This window comes from Rhinoderma darwinii, chromosome 7 (assembly GCF_050947455.1).
Source record: "Rhinoderma darwinii isolate aRhiDar2 chromosome 7, aRhiDar2.hap1, whole genome shotgun sequence".
NCBI classification, from domain to species: Eukaryota; Metazoa; Chordata; class Amphibia; order Anura; family Rhinodermatidae; genus Rhinoderma; species Rhinoderma darwinii.
In genome coordinates, this window is record NC_134693.1 from 4,571,585 (window position 1) to 4,592,785 (window position 21,201).

The following is a 21,201-nucleotide window of genomic DNA, read 5'->3' on the forward strand; positions in this document are numbered from 1 at the left end:
GTCCTTCTAGTGATAGTATCGGGGTGTAAGCAGCCAATGTCCTTCTATTGATAGTATCGGGGTGTAAGCAGCCAATGTCCTTCTAGTGATAGTATCGGGGTGTATGCAGCCAATGTCCTTCTAGTGATAGTATCGGGGTGTAAGCAGCCAATGTCCTTCTAGTGATAGTATCGGGGTGTAAGCAGCCAATGTCCTTCTAGTGATAGTATCGGGGTCTGTGCAGCCAATGTCCTTCTAGTGATAGTATCGGGGTGTAAGCAGCCAATGTCCTTCTAGTGATAGTATCGGGGTCTGTGCAGCCAATGTCCTTCTAGTGATAGTATCGGGGTGTAAGCAGCCAATGTCCTTCTAGTGATAGTATCGGGGTCTGTGCAGCCAATGTCCTTCTAGTGATAGTATCGGGGTCTGTGCAGCCAATGTCCTTCTAGTGATAGTATCGGGGTGTAAGCAGCCAATGTCCTTCTAGTGGTAGTATCGGGGTGTAAGCAGCCAATGTCCTTCTAGTGATAGTATCGGGGTCTGTGCAGCCAATGTCCATCTAGTGATAGTATCGGGGTGTAAGCAGCCAATGTCCTTCTAGTGGTAGTATCGGGGTGTAAGCAGCCAATGACCTTCTAGTGATAGTATCGGGGTGTAAGCAGCAAATGTCCTTCTAGTGATAGTATCGGGGTGTAAGCAGCCAATGTCCTTCTAGTGATAGTATCGGGGTGTAAGCAGCCAATGTCCTTCTAGTGATAGTATCGGGGTGTAAGCAGCAAATGTCCTTCTAGTGATAGTATCGGGGTGTAAGCAGCCAATGTCCTTCTAGTGGTAGTATCGGGGTGTAAGCAGCCAATGACCTTCTAGTGCTAGTATCGGGGTGTAAGCAGCCAATGTCCTTCTAGTGATAGTATCGGGGTGTAAGCAGCCAATGTCCTTCTAGTGGTAGTATCGGGGTGTAAGCAGCCAATGACCTTCTAGTGATAGTATCGGGGTGTAAGCAGCAAATGTCCTTCTAGTGATAGTATCGGGGTGTAAGCAGCCAATGTCCTTCTAGTGATAGTATCGGGGTGTAAGCAGCCAATGTCCTTCTAGTGATAGTATCGGGGTGTAAGCAGCAAATGTCCTTCTAGTGATAGTATCGGGGTGTAAGCAGCCAATGTCCTTCTAGTGGTAGTATCGGGGTGTAAGCAGCCAATGTCCTTCTAGTGATAGTATCGGGGTGTAAGCAGCCAATGTCCTTCTAGTGATAGTATCGGGGTGTAAGCAGCCAATGTCCTTCTAGTGATAGTATCGGGGTCTGTGCAGCCAATGTCCTTCTAGTGATAGTATCGGGGTGTAAGCAGCCAATGTCCTTCTAGTGATAGTATCGGGGTCTGTGCAGCCAATGTCCTTCTAGTGATAGTATCGGGGTCTGTGCAGCCAATGTCCTTCTAGTGATAGTATCGGGGTGTAAGCAGCCAATGTCCTTCTAGTGGTAGTATCGGGGTGTAAGCAGCCAATGACCTTCTAGTGATAGTATCGGGGTCTGTGCAGCCAATGTCCTTCTAGTGATAGTATCGGGGTGTAAGCAGCCAATGTCCTTCTAGTGGTAGTATCGGGGTGTAAGCAGCCAATGTCCTTCTAGTGATAGTATCGGGGTCTGTGCAGCCAATGTCCTTCTAGTGATAGTATCGGGGTGTAAGCAGCCAATGTCCTTCTAGTGGTAGTATCGGGGTGTAAGCAGCCAATGACCTTCTAGTGATAGTATCGGGGTGTAAGCAGCCAATGTCCTTCTAGTGATAGTATCGGGGTGTAAGCAGCCAATGACCTTCTAGTGATAGTATCGGGGTCTGTGCAGCCAATGTCCTTCTAGTGATAGTATCGGGGTGTAAGCAGCCAATGTCCTTCTAGTGATAGTATCGGGGTGTAAGCAGCCAATGACCTTCTAGTGATAGTATCGGGGTGTAAGCAGCCAATGTCCTTCTAGTGATAGTATCGGGGTGTAAGCAGCCAATGTCCTTCTAGTGATAGTATCGGGGTGTAAGCAGCCAATGTCCTTCTAGTGATAGTATCGGGGTGTAAGCAGCCAATGTCCTTCTAGTGATAGTATCGGGGTCTGTGCAGCCAATGTCCTTCTAGTGATAGTATCGGGGTGTAAGCAGCCAATGACCTTCTAGTGATAGTATCGGGGTCTGTGCAGCCAATGTCCTTCTAGTGATAGTATCGGGGTGTAAGCAGCCAATGACCTTCTAGTGATAGTATCGGGGTGTAAGCAGCCAATGACCTTCTAGTGATAGTATCGGGGTGTAAGCAGCCAATGTCCTTCTAGTGATAGTATCGGGGTGTAAGCAGCCAATGTCCTTCTAGTGATAGTATCGGGGTGTAAGCAGCCAATGACCTTCTAGTGATAGTATCGGGGTGTAAGCAGCCAATGACCTTCTAGTGATCGTATCGGGGTGTAAGCAGCCAATGACCTTCTAGTGATAGTATCGGGGTCTGTGCAGCCAATGTCCTTCTAGTGATAGTATCGGGGTGTAAGCAGCCAATGTCCTTCTAGTGATAGTATCGGGGTGTAAGCAGCCAATGTCCTTCTAGTGATAGTATCGGGGTCTGTGCAGCCAATGTCCTTCTAGTGATAGTATCGGGGTGTAAGCAGCCAATGACCTTCTAGTGATAGTATCGGGGTCTGTGCAGCCAATGTCCTTCTAGTGATAGTATCGGGGTGTAAGCAGCCAATGACCTTCTAGTGATAGTATCGGGGTGTAAGCAGCCAATGACCTTCTAGTGATAGTATCGGGGTGTAAGCAGCCAATGTCCTTCTAGTGATAGTATCGGGGTGTAAGCAGCCAATGTCCTTCTAGTGATAGTATCGGGGTGTAAGCAGCCAATGACCTTCTAGTGATAGTATCGGGGTGTAAGCAGCCAATGTCCTTCTAGTGATAGTATCGGGGTGTAAGCAGCCAATGTCCTTCTAGTGATAGTATCGGGGTGTAAGCAGCCAATGACCTTCTAGTGATAGTATCGGGGTGTAAGCAGCCAATGTCCTTCTAGTGATAGTATCGGGGTGTAAGCAGCCAATGACCTTCTAGTGATATTATCGGGGTGTAAGCAGCCAATGTCCTTCTAGTGATAGTATCGGGGTCTGTGCAGCCAATGTCCTTCTAGTGATAGTATCGGGGTCTGTGCAGCCAATGACCTTCTAGTGATAGTATCGGGGTGTAAGCAGCCAATGTCCTTCTAGTGATAGTATCGGGGTGTAAGAAGCCAATGTCCTTCTAGTGATAGTATCGGGGTCTGTGCAGCCAATGTCCTTCTAGTGATAGTATCGGGGTGTAAGCAGCCAATGACCTTCTAGTGATATTATCGGGGTCTGTGCAGCCAATGTCCTTCTAGTGATAGTATCGGGGTGTAAGCAGCCAATGTCCTTCTAGTGATAGTATCGGGGTGTAAGCAGCCAATGTCCTTCTAGTGATAGTATCGGGGTCTGTGCAGCCAATGTCCTTCTAGTGATCGTATCGGGGTGTAAGCAGCCAATGTCCTTCTAGTGATAGTATCGGGGTCTGTGCAGCCAATGTCCTTCTAGTGATAGTATCGGGGTGTAAGCAGCCAATGACCTTCTAGTGATAGTATCGGGGTGTAAGCAGCCAATGACCTTCTAGTGATAGTATCGGGGTGTAAGCAGCCAATGTCCTTCTAGTGATAGTATCGGGGTCTGTGCAGCCAATGACCTTCTAGTGATAGTATCGGGGTCTGTGCAGCCAATGTCCTTCTAGTGATAGTATCGGGGTGTAAGCAGCCAATGTCCTTCTAGTGATAGTATCGGGGTGTAAGCAGCCAATGACCTTCTAGTGATAGTATCGGGGTCTGTGCAGCCAATGACCTTCTAGTGATAGTATCGGGGTCTGTGCAGCCAATGACCTTCTAGTGATAGTATCAGGGTGTAAGCAGCCAATGACCTTCTAGTGATATTATCGGGGTCTGTGCAGCCAATGTCCTTCTAGTGATAGTATCGGGGTGTAAGCAGCCAATGTCCTTCTAGTGATAGTATCGGGGTGTAAGCAGCCAATGTCCTTCTAGTGATAGTATCGGGGTGTAAGCAGCCAATGTCCTTCTAGTGATATTATCGGGGTGTAAGCAGCCAATGTCCTTCTAGTGATAGTATCGGGGTCTGTGCAGCCAATGACCTTCTAGTGATAGTATCGGGGTCTGTGCAGCCAATGACCTTCTAGTGATAGTATCGGGGTGTAAGCAGCCAATGACCTTCTAGTGATAGTATCGGGGTGTAAGCAGCCAATGTCCTTCTAGTGATATTATCGGGGTGTAAGCAGCCAATGACCTTCTAGTGATAGTATCGGGGTGTAAGCAGCCAATGACCTTCTAGTGATATTATCGGGGTCTGTGCAGCCAATGTCCTTCTAGTGATAGTATCGGGGTGTAAGCAGCCAATGTCCTTCTAGTGATAGTATCGGGGTGTAAGCAGCCAATGTCCTTCTAGTGATAGTATCGGGGTCTGTGCAGCCAATGTCCTTCTAGTGATCGTATCGGGGTGTAAGCAGCCAATGTCCTTCTAGTGATAGTATCGGGGTCTGTGCAGCCAATGTCCTTCTAGTGATAGTATCGGGGTGTAAGCAGCCAATGACCTTCTAGTGATAGTATCGGGGTGTAAGCAGCCAATGACCTTCTAGTGATAGTATCGGGGTGTAAGCAGCCAATGTCCTTCTAGTGATAGTATCGGGGTCTGTGCAGCCAATGACCTTCTAGTGATAGTATCGGGGTCTGTGCAGCCAATGTCCTTCTAGTGATAGTATCGGGGTGTAAGCAGCCAATGTCCTTCTAGTGATAGTATCGGGGTGTAAGCAGCCAATGACCTTCTAGTGATAGTATCGGGGTCTGTGCAGCCAATGACCTTCTAGTGATAGTATCGGGGTCTGTGCAGCCAATGACCTTCTAGTGATAGTATCAGGGTGTAAGCAGCCAATGACCTTCTAGTGATATTATCGGGGTCTGTGCAGCCAATGTCCTTCTAGTGATAGTATCGGGGTGTAAGCAGCCAATGTCCTTCTAGTGATAGTATCGGGGTGTAAGCAGCCAATGTCCTTCTAGTGATAGTATCGGGGTGTAAGCAGCCAATGTCCTTCTAGTGATATTATCGGGGTGTAAGCAGCCAATGTCCTTCTAGTGATAGTATCGGGGTCTGTGCAGCCAATGACCTTCTAGTGATAGTATCGGGGTCTGTGCAGCCAATGACCTTCTAGTGATAGTATCGGGGTGTAAGCAGCCAATGACCTTCTAGTGATAGTATCGGGGTGTAAGCAGCCAATGTCCTTCTAGTGATAGTATCGGGGTGTAAGCAGCCAATGACCTTCTAGTGATAGTATCGGGGTCTGTGCAGCCAATGTCCTTCTAGTGATAGTATCGGGGTGTAAGCAGCCAATGTCCTTCTAGTGATATTATCGGGGTGTAAGCAGCCAATGTCCTTCTAGTGATAGTATCGGGGTGTAAGCAGCCAATGTCCTACTAGTGATATTATCGGGGTGTAAGCAGCCAATGTCCTTCTAGTGATATTATCGGGGTCTGTGCAGCCAATGTCCTTCTAGTGATAGTATCGGGGTCTGTGCAGCCAATGACCTTCTAGTGATAGTATCGGGGTCTGTGCAGCCAATGTCCTTCTAGTGATAGTATCGGGGTCTGTGCAGCCAATGACCTTCTAGTGATAGTATCGGGGTCTGTGCAGCCAATGTCCTTCTAGTGATAGTATCGGGGTGTAAGCAGCCAATGTCCTTCTAGTGATAGTATCGGGGTCTGTGCTGCCAATGACCTTCTAGTGATAGTATCGGGGTGTAAGCAGCCAATGTCCTTCTAGTGATAGTATCGGGGTGTAAGCAGCCAATGTCCTTCTAGTGATATTATTGGGGTGTAAGCAGCCAATGTCCTTCTAGTGATAGTATCGGGGTCTGTGCAGCCAATGACCTTCTAGTGATAGTATCGGGGTGTAAGCAGCCAATGTCCTTCTAGTGATAGTATCGGGGTCTGTGCAGCCAATGACCTTCTAGTGATAGTATCGGGGTGTAAGCAGCCAATGACCTTCTAGTGATAGTATCGGGGTCTGTGCAGCCAATGACCTTCTAGTGATAGTATCGGGGTCTGTGCAGCCAATGTCCTTCTAGTGATAGTATCGGGGTCTGTGCAGCCAATGTCCTTCTAGTGATAGTATCGGGGTGTAAGCAGCCAATGTCCTTCTAGTGATAGTATCGGGGTCTGTGCAGCCAATGTCCTTCTAGTGATAGTATCGGGGTCTGTGCAGCCAATGTCCTTCTAGTGATAGTATCGGGGTCTGTGCAGCCAATGTCCTTCTAGTGATAGTATCGGGGTCTGTGCAGCCAATGACCTTCTAGTGATAGTATCGGGGTGTAAGCAGCCAATGTCCTTCTAGTGATAGTATCGGGGTGTAAGCAGCCAATGTCCTTCTAGTGACCTTGTCCTAGACTTCTCAGCAGGCCCAGCCTATAGCGGAGGCCTCAGTCTCCCGGCAGCCTCTGCTGCAGTCTGGGAAAATACAAGCTGCAATGCATCTTTTTCTAGCAATGACTGTCACCCGTCCTGTAGCCTCGGCCCGGTGCTGAAAGGGTTAATATAGCAGCATTCCCCAGACATGGAGAACATACAGCAGCTCTGCAATTAGGTTCCTTTTATTATTGCTGGTGTGAACGCAGGCGTGAGCCAGAAGGAAGGGAAGAGGATAAGTGGTTGCTAAGCAACTGGAAGGTCGAGCAGCCAATCGGCGGGCCGCGTTTGTGGTCACGACGGGTACCGTTTCCCAGGGATGTAAGATGCAGTGCGCCGGGATCACAAGCAGGAACTGCACCCCCCCCCCCCCATATCACACACCTTTAAAGAGACGGCAACAATACGGAGGATGGGGGAGGGGTGTCTAATCAGGCCGCATTCTACAACATGGAAGCGGGAGTATAACGCTGGACACCCACGGACGGGGTCTCCTCTATTAATGTCACCTGAGACTCCGGGATCGGTGAGGTCAGGCCTGTATATAGACTGTATTCAATACACAGCTCAGGAGGGTGCGAGATACAATGATATATAACGCATACATAATAATATAAACTCTACCTAATAAGCAGCCAATCACATCAGGAGCTTAAATAATAAAAAGTCCCGCAACTTTCTGATACACTTTGGGCCTCGTTTATCAAAACGGTCGATCAGAAAAACTTCTGGCTTCCCATAGAAACCAATCAGAGCGCAGCCGTCATTTATACAAGCAGATTAAGAAATTAAAGGCAATCACCCCCCCCCCCTTTGTGTTTCTACGTCTGCTCATCTCTGCTTGTTGTCAGTGAATGGGAAAATTCTCGTTTAGATCCAGAGGCTAAAAACATGAACAAACCTGATACAGTATCTCTGACAGCTGAGGGGTTGTTACAATGGAGATTACCGGTATGCAGTCCAGCCTGATATATTAATGGAGGTAAAATGTATTTGGATGCAAATGTAACAAACCCCCAGATATGATATGAATAGCCTGTGATTGGCTGCGGCGGTCACTTGGGATTAAACGTCATCCCAGGAGGCCGTGCTGGAGGGAGGAACACAGACTTCTGGGTAAGTATGTTTTTTATTTTTTATGTATTGCGTTTTTTTGCGGTGGGATCGCTGTGAACCCGCCGCAAAAAACGCAACCACTGCTATTTGTTGCGGGATTAACCTCCCCGTTGAATTCAATAGGAAAACCTGCAACAAATAAGCAGCGTTACGGCAATAACATTGACATGCTGCGGAATAAAATTCCGCACGGCAGGTCAATTTCTGCGTGTTTTTTCTGCTCAGTATTTACGCAGCGTGTGGAGGAGATTTGTTTGATCTCATCCACTTTACCACTTTATTTGCTGCGGACTTCACACAACGAATTCCGTTCAGGAAAAACTGCAGTATTTACGCAACTTGTGAACTGATCCTTCCTTTAAAGAGACAGGTCTCCCTTAAATTTGAGTTCCAAATAGGTTTTATGAATGATTATATTATATGAATAAAACATCTTAAGTGCTGAATCCTGGAGGTTCTCACATAAAGTGTAAATGGGTTGTCTAGCGAAGACTATAGTCACTCGGCGATCAGATGTTGGCTCGGGGTCCGTCTGTTAAAACCCTTGGAAACAGCTATTATCTCCAGATCCGCCAGATCACAGCACAAGTCCGCCAGATCACAGCACAAGTCCGCCAGATCACAGCACAAGTCCGCCAGATCACAGCACAAGTCCGCCAGATCACAGCACAAGTCCGCCAGATCACAGCACAAGTCCGCCAGATCACAGCACAAGTCCGCCAGATCACAGCACAAGTCCGCCAGATCACAGCACACGTCCGCCAGATCACAGCACAAGTCCGCCAGATCACAGCACAAGTCCGCCAGATCGCAGCACAAGTCCGCCAGATCGCAGCACAAGTCCGCCAGATCGCAGCACACGTCCGCCAGATCGCAGCACAAGTCCGCCAGATCGCAGCACAAGTCCGCCAGATCGCAGCACAAGTCCGCCAGATCGCAGCACAAGTCCGCCAGATCGCAGCACAAGTCCGCCAGATCGCAGCACAAGTCCGCCAGATCGCAGCACAAGTCCGCCAGATCGCAGCACAAGTCCGCCAGATCGCAGCACAAGTCCGCCAGATCGCAGCACAAGTCCGCCAGATCGCAGCACAAGTCCGCCAGATCGCAGCACAAGTCCGCCAGATCGCAGCACAAGTCCGCCAGATCGCAGCACAAGTCCGCCAGATCGCAGCACAAGTCCGCCAGATCGCAGCACAAGTCCGCCAGATCGCAGCACAAGTCCGCCAGATCGCAGCACAAGTCCGCCAGATCGCAGCACAAGTCCGCCAGATCGCAGCACAAGTCCGCCAGATCGCAGCACAAGTCCACCAGATCGCAGCACAAGTCCGCCAGATCGCAGCACAAGTCCGCCAGATCGCAGCACAAGTCCGCCAGATCGCAGCACAAGTCCGCCAGATCGCAGCACAAGTCCGCCAGATCGCAGCACAAGTCCGCCAGATCGCAGCACAAGTCCGCCAGATCATAGCACAAGTCCGCCAGATCACAGCACAAGTCCGCCAGATCGCAGCACAAGTCCGCCAGATCACAGCACAAGTCCGCCAGATCATAGCACAAGTCCGCCAGATCACAGCACAAGTCCGCCAGACCACAGCACAAGTCCGCCAGATCAAAACCCACCATTTCCAGCGGCTCTCCGTTCCGGCTAGAAAAAGCAGAAACGTATGAAGTCTAAATGCCCTAATAGAATATATGGACCTGGGTTATCCTGAGAGGGCAACTCCTTTAATTATTTGAAGAAAATGTCTTTAACTTCTTCAAGGCCTCTGCTTGACGTCAGTGAATGGAAAAATTCTCGTTTGTATCCAGAGGCTGAAAACCTGTCGTCACTCAGTCCTGCTCACACAACTAAGGCCCTATGCACACGAGCGTAGTTTTCATCTGTAATTACGGATAATCTGCAGTCCCATTCATTTCTATAGGCCACGGACACCCTTCTGTATATTTACAGGCGTGAGTCTGGGCCGTAGAAATGATCCGCAAAATATAGAACATTTCCTATTCTTGTCAAAAATTGCGACATGAACTCCCCATAGAAGTCTTGCGGACGGCCACGGATGTGCAACCGTATATGCGCTCGTCCCCCATCCAGAGCTCCGTGTGACAGGAACAAACGAGCGCCGATCAACAAACTGTCTCGTTGATCGGCGCTCGCTGCACCGGCCACAATCGGTGGCCCTTTTACTTGGGCCAATTATCGAGAAAACGCTCTTGCATCTGATGATCGTATCGTTTTTAAACTGAAAAATATTAATCGGTGTCGGCAGCGCATCTTGGTGTGTAAACAGGGGACGCGCTGCCGACTAAATAGAAATGTATGGGGACGAGCGATCGGAGTAACGAGCGCTCGTCCCCATACTAGCGCCTTGCGAAAGGAGCAAACGAGCGCCGATCAATGAGCCGTCTTGTCAATCGGCGCTCGCTTACATGGCCCATTTTGGCAGATGCAGCGAGCGCCGATCAACAAGAGAGCTCGTTTATCGGCGCTCAATTGCTCATTTCACAAGGCGCTAGTATGGGGACGAGCGCTCGTTACTCCGACCATACATTTCTATCATGACGGTGGCGCGTCTCCCTGTTTACACACCAAGATGAGCTGCCGACAATTATAATATTTGTAACATTTGGAATGATACGATGAGTAGATGAACAAGCGTTTGCTCGTTCATCTGCCGATTGTTGCCCTGCTTACACGGTCTGCCCTGTTCTGTGAACGCTCGTTTGCCCGATAATCGCCCAGTGTAAAAGGGCCTCAAAGAACTGTAACAAGGACATGAACCGTGTGAGAAGGACTAGATGAAGGCCGGCTTTCAATCTCTTAATGGAAACAAGAATTACCATTCATTGACATCATGCAGAGATCTCGAAAATGATGAAGAATTGAAAGTATATTAGAAAGTTTAACCCTATGTTGACTGTTAAGGCCCTTTTACAGGGGCCAATAATGGGGCAAACGCTCGTTCCCAATCATTGCTCTGTGCAAGCGCTCGTTCATCGGCCGATCGTATCATTTATGCAGAGGAAAAAATAATCATTGGCGGCAGCGCATCTCCCTGTGTAAACGACGACGTGCTGCCGGCATCATAGAAATGTATGGGACCGAGCGATCGGAGTAACCTGACCCCATACATAGCTCTTTGTGAAAGACGCAAACGAGCGCCGATCAACGAGCCGTTTCATTGATCGGCGCTCATTCACACGGCTTACATCGGGACGTATAAGAGGACGCTTAGGCTGCATTCACACGAGCATGTTCGGTCCGTAAAGGACGGAACGTATTTCGGCTGCAAGTCCCGGACCGAACACACTGCAGGGAGCCGGGCTCCTAGCATCATAGTTATGTACGACGCTAGGAGTCCCTGCCTCGCTGCAGGACAACTGTCCCATACTGAAAACATGATTACACTACGGGACAGTTGTCTCGCAGCGAGACAGGGACTCCCAGCGTCGTACAGGACTATGATGCTAGGAGCCCAGCTCCCTGCCGTGTGTTCAGTCCGGGACTTGCGGCCGAAATACGGTCCTTTACGGACCGAACATGCTCGTGTGAATCCAGCCTTACTCTTGAATGTAGCCTCCTTATACCAATAAATTCATTCGATATTTGGGTGCCACATTGAACACAACAGATACGTAAACATATAAAAGAGCCATAATACCAGTGCAATCGAGAATCTGACCTTTGTGCATCGGGCTGAGAGATGGTATTCACTAAAGCCTCCACTGCCGAGTCAAACAGCTCAGGGTCCCGTAGCGCGGAGAACGCCGCCATGGTCAGTTCTTCGCACTCTGTTAGGGGGATGCCCAGTTGGGCCCAACTGGAAAAACACTTCAGCACCTTCTGCTTGACAAATCCCGGGGAGTCGCTCTGTTGTAGGAGCTGCCGCAGCAAGGGGAAGACGCACGCGCACTCCTGTGACAGGCAGCTGCGTACTTGTCCTTTGCGGTAGGGTGGAAGACGACTTGTCTGGAACTCCTCCGGCAGAACAGTTAACAACTCTAAAAGCGCCAAACAGCGAGCTCTGCCATCCGTCTGCCCATCCTCCGTCTGAAACACCCGCACCATGTCCGGGACAGCATGTGGCCACGTGTCAGGCATCATGTTCAGCGCCAATGACGCGAGGGCCACACAGAGCCGGGTAAGGACAATCTTGGAGCTGCTGGCAAAGGCAGAGATCTGTGAGAAGAGCTGGGACTTCAGGGTCTCATACTGATCGGAGGGTATATCTCCCCAATAGCGGGATATCTTGATGTGCAGTGCGCTGGCACCGAAGTATTGGATTTCTGGTACTTTGCCGCCGTTCAAGAGCTGCCAGCTGAACTGCCAGGCCTGAGGGGACAGCTGGGCCTGCATTAACCACTTCTGAGCAAGGTTCTTGTTGTCAATGTTGGGATCGTAATATAATTGGTGAAGAGCCTGCAGAACGAGAGACAAGAGGGACACGATGACAACATGCAATACAATCATCTCAGCTGGAAGGAAAAATTCTGTTCACGCCGCCATTGTTTTGGCAGCCATTTTTATGGGAGTGACAAATTAGGTAACGGATGAAAAAAAAATGTTCCTCAAAATAAGGCGAGGTGAACAGAAGTGAACTTTAAATATGACGACAGGTCGCTCCACGTTACAAAGGACCAAAAACTTCAATAACGTTACTCTTTATAATAAAGCAAGAAAACAAATCTGAAACACGAGACGACAATTGTAACAGAAGACTCCAGGACGAAGATATTTACATCGATTTTCAGTGTTTCCCAAATTGTGGGTCGCGAAGCCCTGGGGGGTTCGTGTGAAGACCTCTGGGAAGTTGCGAGCCTCTCACCGATGTCCCGGTTTCAAATGTATCTGCGTCCTCGGGAGCCGACGGCTCCCTGCTCCAGCATTCACTATGTAATGCCGGCCGTGAGCGGCTCGGCGCAAATAGGCGCGATGTAGTGACATCATCTCACTTGTCTGTGCCGAGCCGCTCACTGCACAGACAGGAGGAGCAGAGGGATCTCCGTCACTCATCGTGGGAACAGGGATAGGTGAGTAATTATTTTTTTATTAGGCACTATGGGGGCATTATACTGGGTATGGGGGTAGCTATGGGTAAATTATACTGCGTGGGAGCATCTATGGGGCAATATTCTGGGTGGGGGGGGCCACTCAGATGTGTTTTGCCCCCTCCTGTGCTAAATCGCTAGCTACGCCTCATATGGCCACGTCGGGACACATGACCCACCATCAGTGGCCGTAGTCGGGCCTCAGCGCTGCACAGCAGCAGGATACCTCGATCCCACCCCATCCCCCACAATTATCATTATTTTTGATGTTGCAGGGTCTTATTTTTAAAATGGAGCGAAGTACCAGCATCTAACTATAAATGATGTGGACATACGCGAGAAGAAATGGGGGGTCCTAAACAAAAGTCTTGGCCAAAAGTGAGTTCCAGCCTCAGACAGTTCGGGAACCACTGATTTAAGTTATCCCTCCATTGTTTGCAACATATTCAGGTGTCGGCACGAAATGTCTCATATAATCAGTGTTACATTCAGTCACAACATACGCCCCTCCTAAACTCTACAAACAGATCCTGCCCTGAAGAGCCGAAAATGAGAGCGTTCAAGGCATTAGTGATTGCAAAGCAATGAGGCATCTTAGAGCGGAGCTCCCTGCCCGATCAATTATGCCCCATGCCAGGAGGATCCTGTCACCAGGAGGAGGAGGAGGGGGTCACACAGCTGCTGTGCACTGGGTAACGTCATGCCAGGGAAGTCGCCCAGTGTCAGCGCTCAACCCACATGCTCCACATACCCCTGCAAGAAACCTGCAGCTGCTAAGAGACAAGAAAATCTCTGAGAGCCCAGCCACTGGAATACACTGCCGGAGCCCAGCCACTGGAATATACTGCAGGAGCCCAGCCACTGGAATATACTGCAGGAGCCCAGCCACTGGAATATACTGCAGGAGTCCAGCCACTAGAATAGACTGCCGGAGCCCAGCCACTGGAATATACTGCAGGAGCCCAGCCACTGGAATATACTGCAGGAGCCCAGCCACTGGAATATACTGCAGGAGCCCAGCCACTGGAATATACTGCAGGAGCCCAGCCACTGGAATATACTGCAGGAGTCCAGCCACTAGAATAGACTGCCGGAGCCCAGCCACTGGAATACACTGCAGGAGCCCAGCCACTGGAATACACTGCAGGAGTCCAGCCACTGTAATATACTCCAGGAGCCCAGACACCGGAATGCACTGCAGGAGCCCAGCCACCGGAATGCACTGCCGGAGCCCAGCCATTGGAATATACTGCAGGAGCCCAGCCACTGGAATGCACTGCAGGAGCCCAGCCACTGGAATGCACTGCAGGAGCCCAGCCACTGGAATGCACTGCAGGAGCCCAGCCACTGGAATGCACTGCAGGAGCCCAGCCACTGGAATGCACTGCAGGAGCCCAGCCACTGGCATACACTGCAGGAGCCCAGCCACTGGAATGCACTGCAGGAGCCCAGCCACTGGAATGCACTGCAGGAGCACAGCCACTGGAATATACTGCAGGAGCCCAGCCACTGGAATGCACTGCAGGAGCCCAGCCACTGGAATGCACTGCAGGAGCCCAGCCACTGGAATATACTGCAGGAGCCCAGCCACTGGAATATACTGCAGGAGCCCAGCCACTGGAATATACTGCAGGAGCCCAGCCACTGGAATGCACTGCCGGAACCCAGCCACTGGAATGCACTGCCGGAACCCAGCCACTGGAATATACTACAGGAGCCCAGCCACTGGAAGATACTGCCGGAACCCAGCCAGACCAAGCAGGGATATGCCATAGACTGGAGACCGTAGCCAGGGAGCTGCCATTCCGCCCATGTTAGGTTGGATGGCAGAAATCCGGATCTTTACACATTACGCCACCACTGCATTCTGAGATTTAGAATATTTTCCCATAATCAATGTTACTATATGCCCACAGCTGCGGCTGCCAGGGAAGCAATGGCAATATGTAATCCTAATTATAAGTTATCTGATGCAACCCCCAGTCAAGTGAACACATGGTTTACTGTTACATTTACACATCACATCTGATGACACAAGAAGCTCTCATCCCCTGCGGTGACATAACGTGCACAATTCTGTCCCCGCCATCTCCAGACTCACAACAAAAGCCAAATGTTCTTCAGATATGACAACACCATCCCCCCCCCCCCCCCCATACAGCGGCAAAGCCGGGCACAGCTGTACCCAGTGTCAATGCACGCTCCTCCAGCAGAAGCAGCGAGGCGCATTCATGTCGAATAGTCGTTCTGCAACCCATGGGTACGTCAGTGATGCTGCATGATGTTACGTCAAAGCAGCATAATGGGTGAGATATATGGGATGTACCCGCCTGGCACTGGGTGATATATAGGAGATGTACCCGCCTGGCACTGGGTGATATATATATGGGATGTACCCGCCTGGCACTGGGTGATATATATATGGGATGTACCTGCCTGGCACCGGGTGACATATAGGAGCTGTACCCGCCTGGCACCGGGTGATATATATGGGATGTACCCGCCTGGCACCGGGTGATATATATGGGATGTACCCGCCTGGCACCGGGTGATATATATGGGATGTACCCGCCTGGCACCGGGTGATGTATATGGGATGTACCCGCCTGGCACCGGGTGATATATATGGGATGTACCCGCCTGGCACCGGGTGATATATATGGGCTGTACCCGCCTGGCACCGGGTGATGTATATGGGATGTACCCGCCTGGCACCGGGTGATATATATGGGCTGTACCCGCCTGGCACCAGGTGATATATATGGGCTGTACCCGCCTGGCACCGGGTGATATATATGGGCTGTACCCGCCTGGCACCAGGTGATATATATGGGCTGTACCCGCCTGGCACCGGGTGATATATATGGGATGTACCCGCCTGGCACTGGGTGATATATATGGGATGTACCCGCCTGGCACTGGGTGATATATATGGGATGTATCCGCCTGGCACTGGGTGACATATATGGGATGTATCCGCCTGGCACTGGGCGACATATATGGGATGTATCCGCCTGGCACTGGGCGACATATATGAGATGTACCCGCCTGGCACTGGGTGACATATATGGGATGTATCCACCTGCCACTGGGTGACATATATGGGATGTACCCGCCTGGCACTGGGTGACATATATGGGATGTATCCACCTGCCACTGGGCGACATATATGAGCTGTATCCGCCTGGCACTGGGTGACATATATGGGATGTATCTGCCTGGCCCTGGGTGACATATATGGGATGTATCCGCCTGGCACTGGGTGACATGTATGGGATGTATCCGCCTGCCACTGGGTGACATATATGGGATGTATCCGCCTGGCACTGGGTGATATATATGAGATGTACCCGCCTGGCACTGGGTGATATATATGGGATGTACCCGCCTGGCACTGGGCGACATATATGAGATGTATCCGCCTGCCACTGGGTGACATATATGGGATGTATCCACCTGCCACTGGGTGACATATATGGGATGTATCCACCTGCCACTGGGTGACATATATGGGATGTATCCACCTGCCACTGGGTGACATATATGGGATGTATCCACCTGCCACTGGGTGACATATATGGGATGTATCCGCCTGGCACTGGGCGACATATATGGGATGTATCCACCTGCCACTGGGTGACATATATGGGATGTATCCGCCTGCCACTGGGTGACATATATGGGATGTATCCGCCTGCCACTGGGTGACATATATAGGATGTATCCGCCTGCCACTGGGTGACATATATGAGATGTACCCGCCTGCCACTGGGTGACATATATGAGATGTATCCACCTGCCACTGGGTGACATATATGGGATGTATCCACCTGCCACTGGGTGACATATATGGGATGTATCCGCCTGCCACTGGGTGACATATATGGGATGTATCCGCCTGGCACTGGGCGACATATATGGGATGTATCCACCTGCCACTGGGTGACATATATGGGATGTATCCACCTGCCACTGGGTGACATATATGGGATGTATCCGCCTGCCACTGGGTGACATATATAGGATGTATCCGCCTGCCACTGGGTGACATATATGAGATGTACCCGCCTGGCACTGGGTAATATATATGGGCTGTACCCGCCTGGCACTGGGTGATATATATGAGATGTACCCGCCTGGCACTGGGTGATATATATGGGATGCACCCGCCTGGCACTGGGCGACATATATGGGATGTATCCGCGTGGCACTGGGCGACATACATGGGATGTATCCGCCTGGCACTGGGTGACATATATAGGATGTATCCGCCTGGCACTGGGTGACATATATGAGATGTACCCGCCTGGCACTGGGTAATATATATGGGCTGTACCCGCCTGGCACTGGGTGATATATATGAGATGTACCCGCCTGGCACTGGGTGATATATATGGGATGCACCCGCCTGGCACCGGGTGATATATATGGGATGTACCCGCCTGGCACCGGGTGATATATATGGGCTGTACCCGCCTGGCACTGGGTGATATATATGGGATGTACCCGCCTGGCACCGGGTGATATATATGGGATGTACCCGCCTGGCACCGGGTGATATATATGGGATGTACCCGCCTGGCACCGGGTGATGTATATGGGATGTACCCGCCTGGCACCGGGTGATATATATGGGATGTACCCGCCTGGCACCGGGTGATATATATGGGCTGTACCCGCCTGGCACCGGGTGATGTATATGGGATGTACCCGCCTGGCACCGGGTGATATATATGGGCTGTACCCGCCTGGCACCAGGTGATATATATGGGCTGTACCCGCCTGGCACCGGGTGATATATATGGGCTGTACCCGCCTGGCACCAGGTGATATATATGGGCTGTACCCGCCTGGCACCGGGTGATATATATGGGATGTACCCGCCTGGCACTGGGTGATATATATGGGATGTACCCGCCTGGCACTGGGTGATATATATGGGATGTATCCGCCTGGCACTGGGTGACATATATGGGATGTATCCGCCTGGCACTGGGCGACATATATGGGATGTATCCGCCTGGCACTGGGCGACATATATGAGATGTACCCGCCTGGCACTGGGTGACATATATGGGATGTATCCACCTGCCACTGGGTGACATATATGGGATGTACCCGCCTGGCACTGGGTGACATATATGGGATGTATCCACCTGCCACTGGGCGACATATATGAGCTGTATCCGCCTGGCACTGGGTGACATATATGGGATGTATCTGCCTGGCCCTGGGTGACATATATGGGATGTATCCGCCTGCCACTGGGTGACATGTATGGGATGTATCCGCCTGGCACTGGGCGACATATATGAGATGTATCCGCCTGCCACTGGGTGACATATATGGGATGTATCCGCCTGGCACTGGGTGATATATATGAGATGTACCCGCCTGGCACTGGGTGATATATATGGGATGTACCCGCCTGGCACTGGGCGACATATATGAGATGTATCCGCCTGCCACTGGGTGACATATATGGGATGTATCCACCTGCCACTGGGTGACATATATGGGATGTATCCACCTGCCACTGGGTGACATATATGGGATGTATCCACCTGCCACTGGGTGACATATATGGGATGTATCCACCTGCCACTGGGTGACATATATGGGATGTATCCACCTGCCACTGGGTGACATATATGGGATGTATCCACCTGCCACTGGGTGACATATATGGGATGTATCCGCCTGGCACTGGGCGACATATATGGGATGTATCCACCTGCCACTGGGTGACATATATGGGATGTATCCACCTGCCACTGGGTGACATATATGGGATGTATCCACCTGCCACTGGGTGACATATATGGGATGTATCCACCTGCCACTGGGTGACATATATGAGATGTACCCGCCTGGCACTGGGTGATATATATGGGATGCACCCGCCTGGCACTGGGTGACATATATGGGATGTATCCGCCTGGCACTGGGCGACATACATGGGATGTATCCGCCTGGCACTGGGTGACATATATAGGATGTATCCGCCTGGCACTGGGTGACATATATGAGATGTACCCGCCTGGCACTGGGTAATATATATGGGCTGTACCCGCCTGGCACTGGGTGATATATATGAGATGTACCCGCCTGGCACTGGGTGATATATATGGGATGCACCCGCCTGGCACTGGGTGACATATATGGGATGTATCCGCCTGGCACTGGGTGACATATATGGGATGTATCCGCCTGGCACTGGGCGACATACATGGGATGTATCCGCCTGGCACTGGGTAATATATATATGATTTATCCACCTGGCACTGGGCAATATATATATATATATATATGATGTACCCGCCTGGCACTGAGTGATATTTTTGGGATGTGCCTGCCCTGGCATAACAAAGCGTCACTTACTTTCTCCACATTGTCCATGGTGAAGTCCAGGCTCTGCGGCTCCTGCCTGCGCTCCATCTCTGGTCCTGGGGGGTAGGGGATGCTGGATCGGTTTGCACTTCCAGATGATAATGATGGTGAATCAGCACATCCCAGCGTTGCGCTCCATCCCTGCTCCGTTCATCTCAGTGCAGCTCACACACAGCACAGGGGGGAGGGGACGCTCACAGACACCTCCCAGCTGATTACAGGGAACGTGCCCCCCACCGCTCTGCATATAGTGACAGCACCAGCGCCAGTGTGCAGGTATCCGGACCGATCAAGGAGTGCCAACCTGTGAAAAGTGCAATCAGATGAGTGTGCACTCTCCTGTATGTCAGCCTGTCTCTCCTGAGTGTGCACTCTCCTGTATGTGAGGCTGTCTCTCCTGAGTGTGCACTCTCCTGTATGTCAGCCTGTCTCTCCTGAGTGTGCACTCTCCTGTATGTCAGCCTGTCTCCTGAGTGTGCACTCTCCTGTATGTCAGCCTGTCTCCTGAGTGTGCACTCTCCTTTATGTCAGCCTGTCTACTGAGTGTGCACTCTCCTGTATGTGAGGCTGTCTCTCCTGAGTGTGCACTCTCCTGTATGTCAGCCTGTCTCTCCTGAGTGTGCACTCTCCTGTATGTGAGGAGGTCTCTCCTGAGTGTGCACTCTCCTGTATGTCAGCCTGTCTCTCCTGAGTGTGCACTCTCCTGTATGTCAGCCTGTCTCCTGAGTGTGCACTCTCCTGTATGTGAGGCTGTCTCTCCTGAGTGTGCACTCTCCTGTATGTGAGCCTGTCTCTCCTGAGTGTGCACTCTCCTGTATGTGAGCCTGTCTCTCCTGAGTGTGCACTCTCCTGTATGTGAGGCTGTCTCTCCCGAGTGTACACTCTCCTGTATGTGAGGCTGTCTCTCCCGAGTGTGCACTCTCCTGTATGTCAGCCTGTCTCCTGAGTGTGCACTCTCCTGTATGTCAGCCTGTCTCCTGAGTGTGCACTCTCCTGTGTCAGCCTGTCTCCTGAGTGTGCACTCTCCTGTATGTCAGCCTGTCTCTCCTGAGTGTGCACTCTCCTGTATGTCAGCCTGTCTCTCCTGAGTGTGCACTCTCCTGTATGTGAGGCTGTCTCTCCTGAGTGTGCTCTCTCCTGTATGTGAGGCTGTCTCTCCTGAGTGATCACTCTCCTGTATGTCAGCCTGTCTCCTGAGTGTGCACTCTCCTGTATGTCAGCCTGTCTCTCCTGAGTGTGCACTCTCCTGTATGTGAGCCTGTCTCTCCTGAGTGTGCACTCTCCTGTATGTGAGCCGGTCTCTCCTGAGTGTACACTCTCCTGTATGTGAGGCTGTCTCTCCCGAGTGTGCACTCTCCTGTATGTGAGGCTGTCTCTCCCGAGTGTGCACTCTCCTGTATGTCAGCCTGTCTCCTGAGTGTGCACTCTCCTGTATGTCAGCCTGTCTCTCCTGAGTGTGCACTCTCCTGTATGTCACCCTATCTCTCCTGAGCGTGCACTCTCCTGTATGTGAGGCTGTCTCTCCTGAGTGTGCACTCTCCTGTATGTCAGCCTGTCTCTCTTGAGCGTTGATGATCAGACTGCCCTCGCTCCGTGTGTGTATTCCTGGGATCTATGCACCGGCTCCGAGGCCTCCCTCACCCTGCAGCCGGCCCGGTCTCCCCTGCGCCGCTCTCTCACCCACAGTGACACACACCAACTGCAGGTCCTGCCAGGGCGGCCCGCACACATGCCTGACTAATGAACCCACACACATAACACCCATGACCTTGTGACTTCTTCCCCCCTCAACCATTGTTCAAACGCCCTGGAACCGCCGTGTTATCGCACGACGTCGACAAGCGATTTTTTTTTTTAAACTGGCAGAAAAAAAGACCGACCAGAAAGGACCCCGCAGCATTGCTTCATGGGAGATGTAGTCCCGGTGTGGCTGCTTGACTGATATTGATCCCTGGCTGAGTAGTTACTCTGCAGTTGAATGTAATCTATTGCTCTCTGCTATCAGCCTTTTCAGACTGGGATGAGGCTGTCCAGAGGACAGGTGAATACATTCTATTGTGCCCTGTTATCAGCCATTTCAGGATGGACATGGGCATCTAGATATCGCTCATTTCTGATGCGTGTGAGAACAATCGCTACATAGCTGTGGAATATGTGAGCGCTATATAAGCAACGGGAAATAAAATC

At 51.0% G+C, this 21,201-nt stretch overlaps 1 protein-coding gene across 1 annotated transcript in view; it reads right to left on the reverse strand.

Moving 5' to 3' along the window:
- Positions 1–19,079, reverse strand: part of IPO13 (importin 13) — a 49,882-nt gene extending 30,803 nt beyond the window's left edge. The window contains 4 exon segments of the mRNA XM_075832624.1: positions 11,259–11,808; positions 11,811–11,850; positions 11,852–11,995; positions 19,006–19,079. Coding sequence (XP_075688739.1) covers positions 11,259–11,808; positions 11,811–11,850; positions 11,852–11,995; positions 19,006–19,062 — 791 coding nt within the window. The 5' untranslated portion in view covers positions 19,063–19,079.
- Between the last annotated feature and the right edge of the window lie 2,122 nt (positions 19,080–21,201).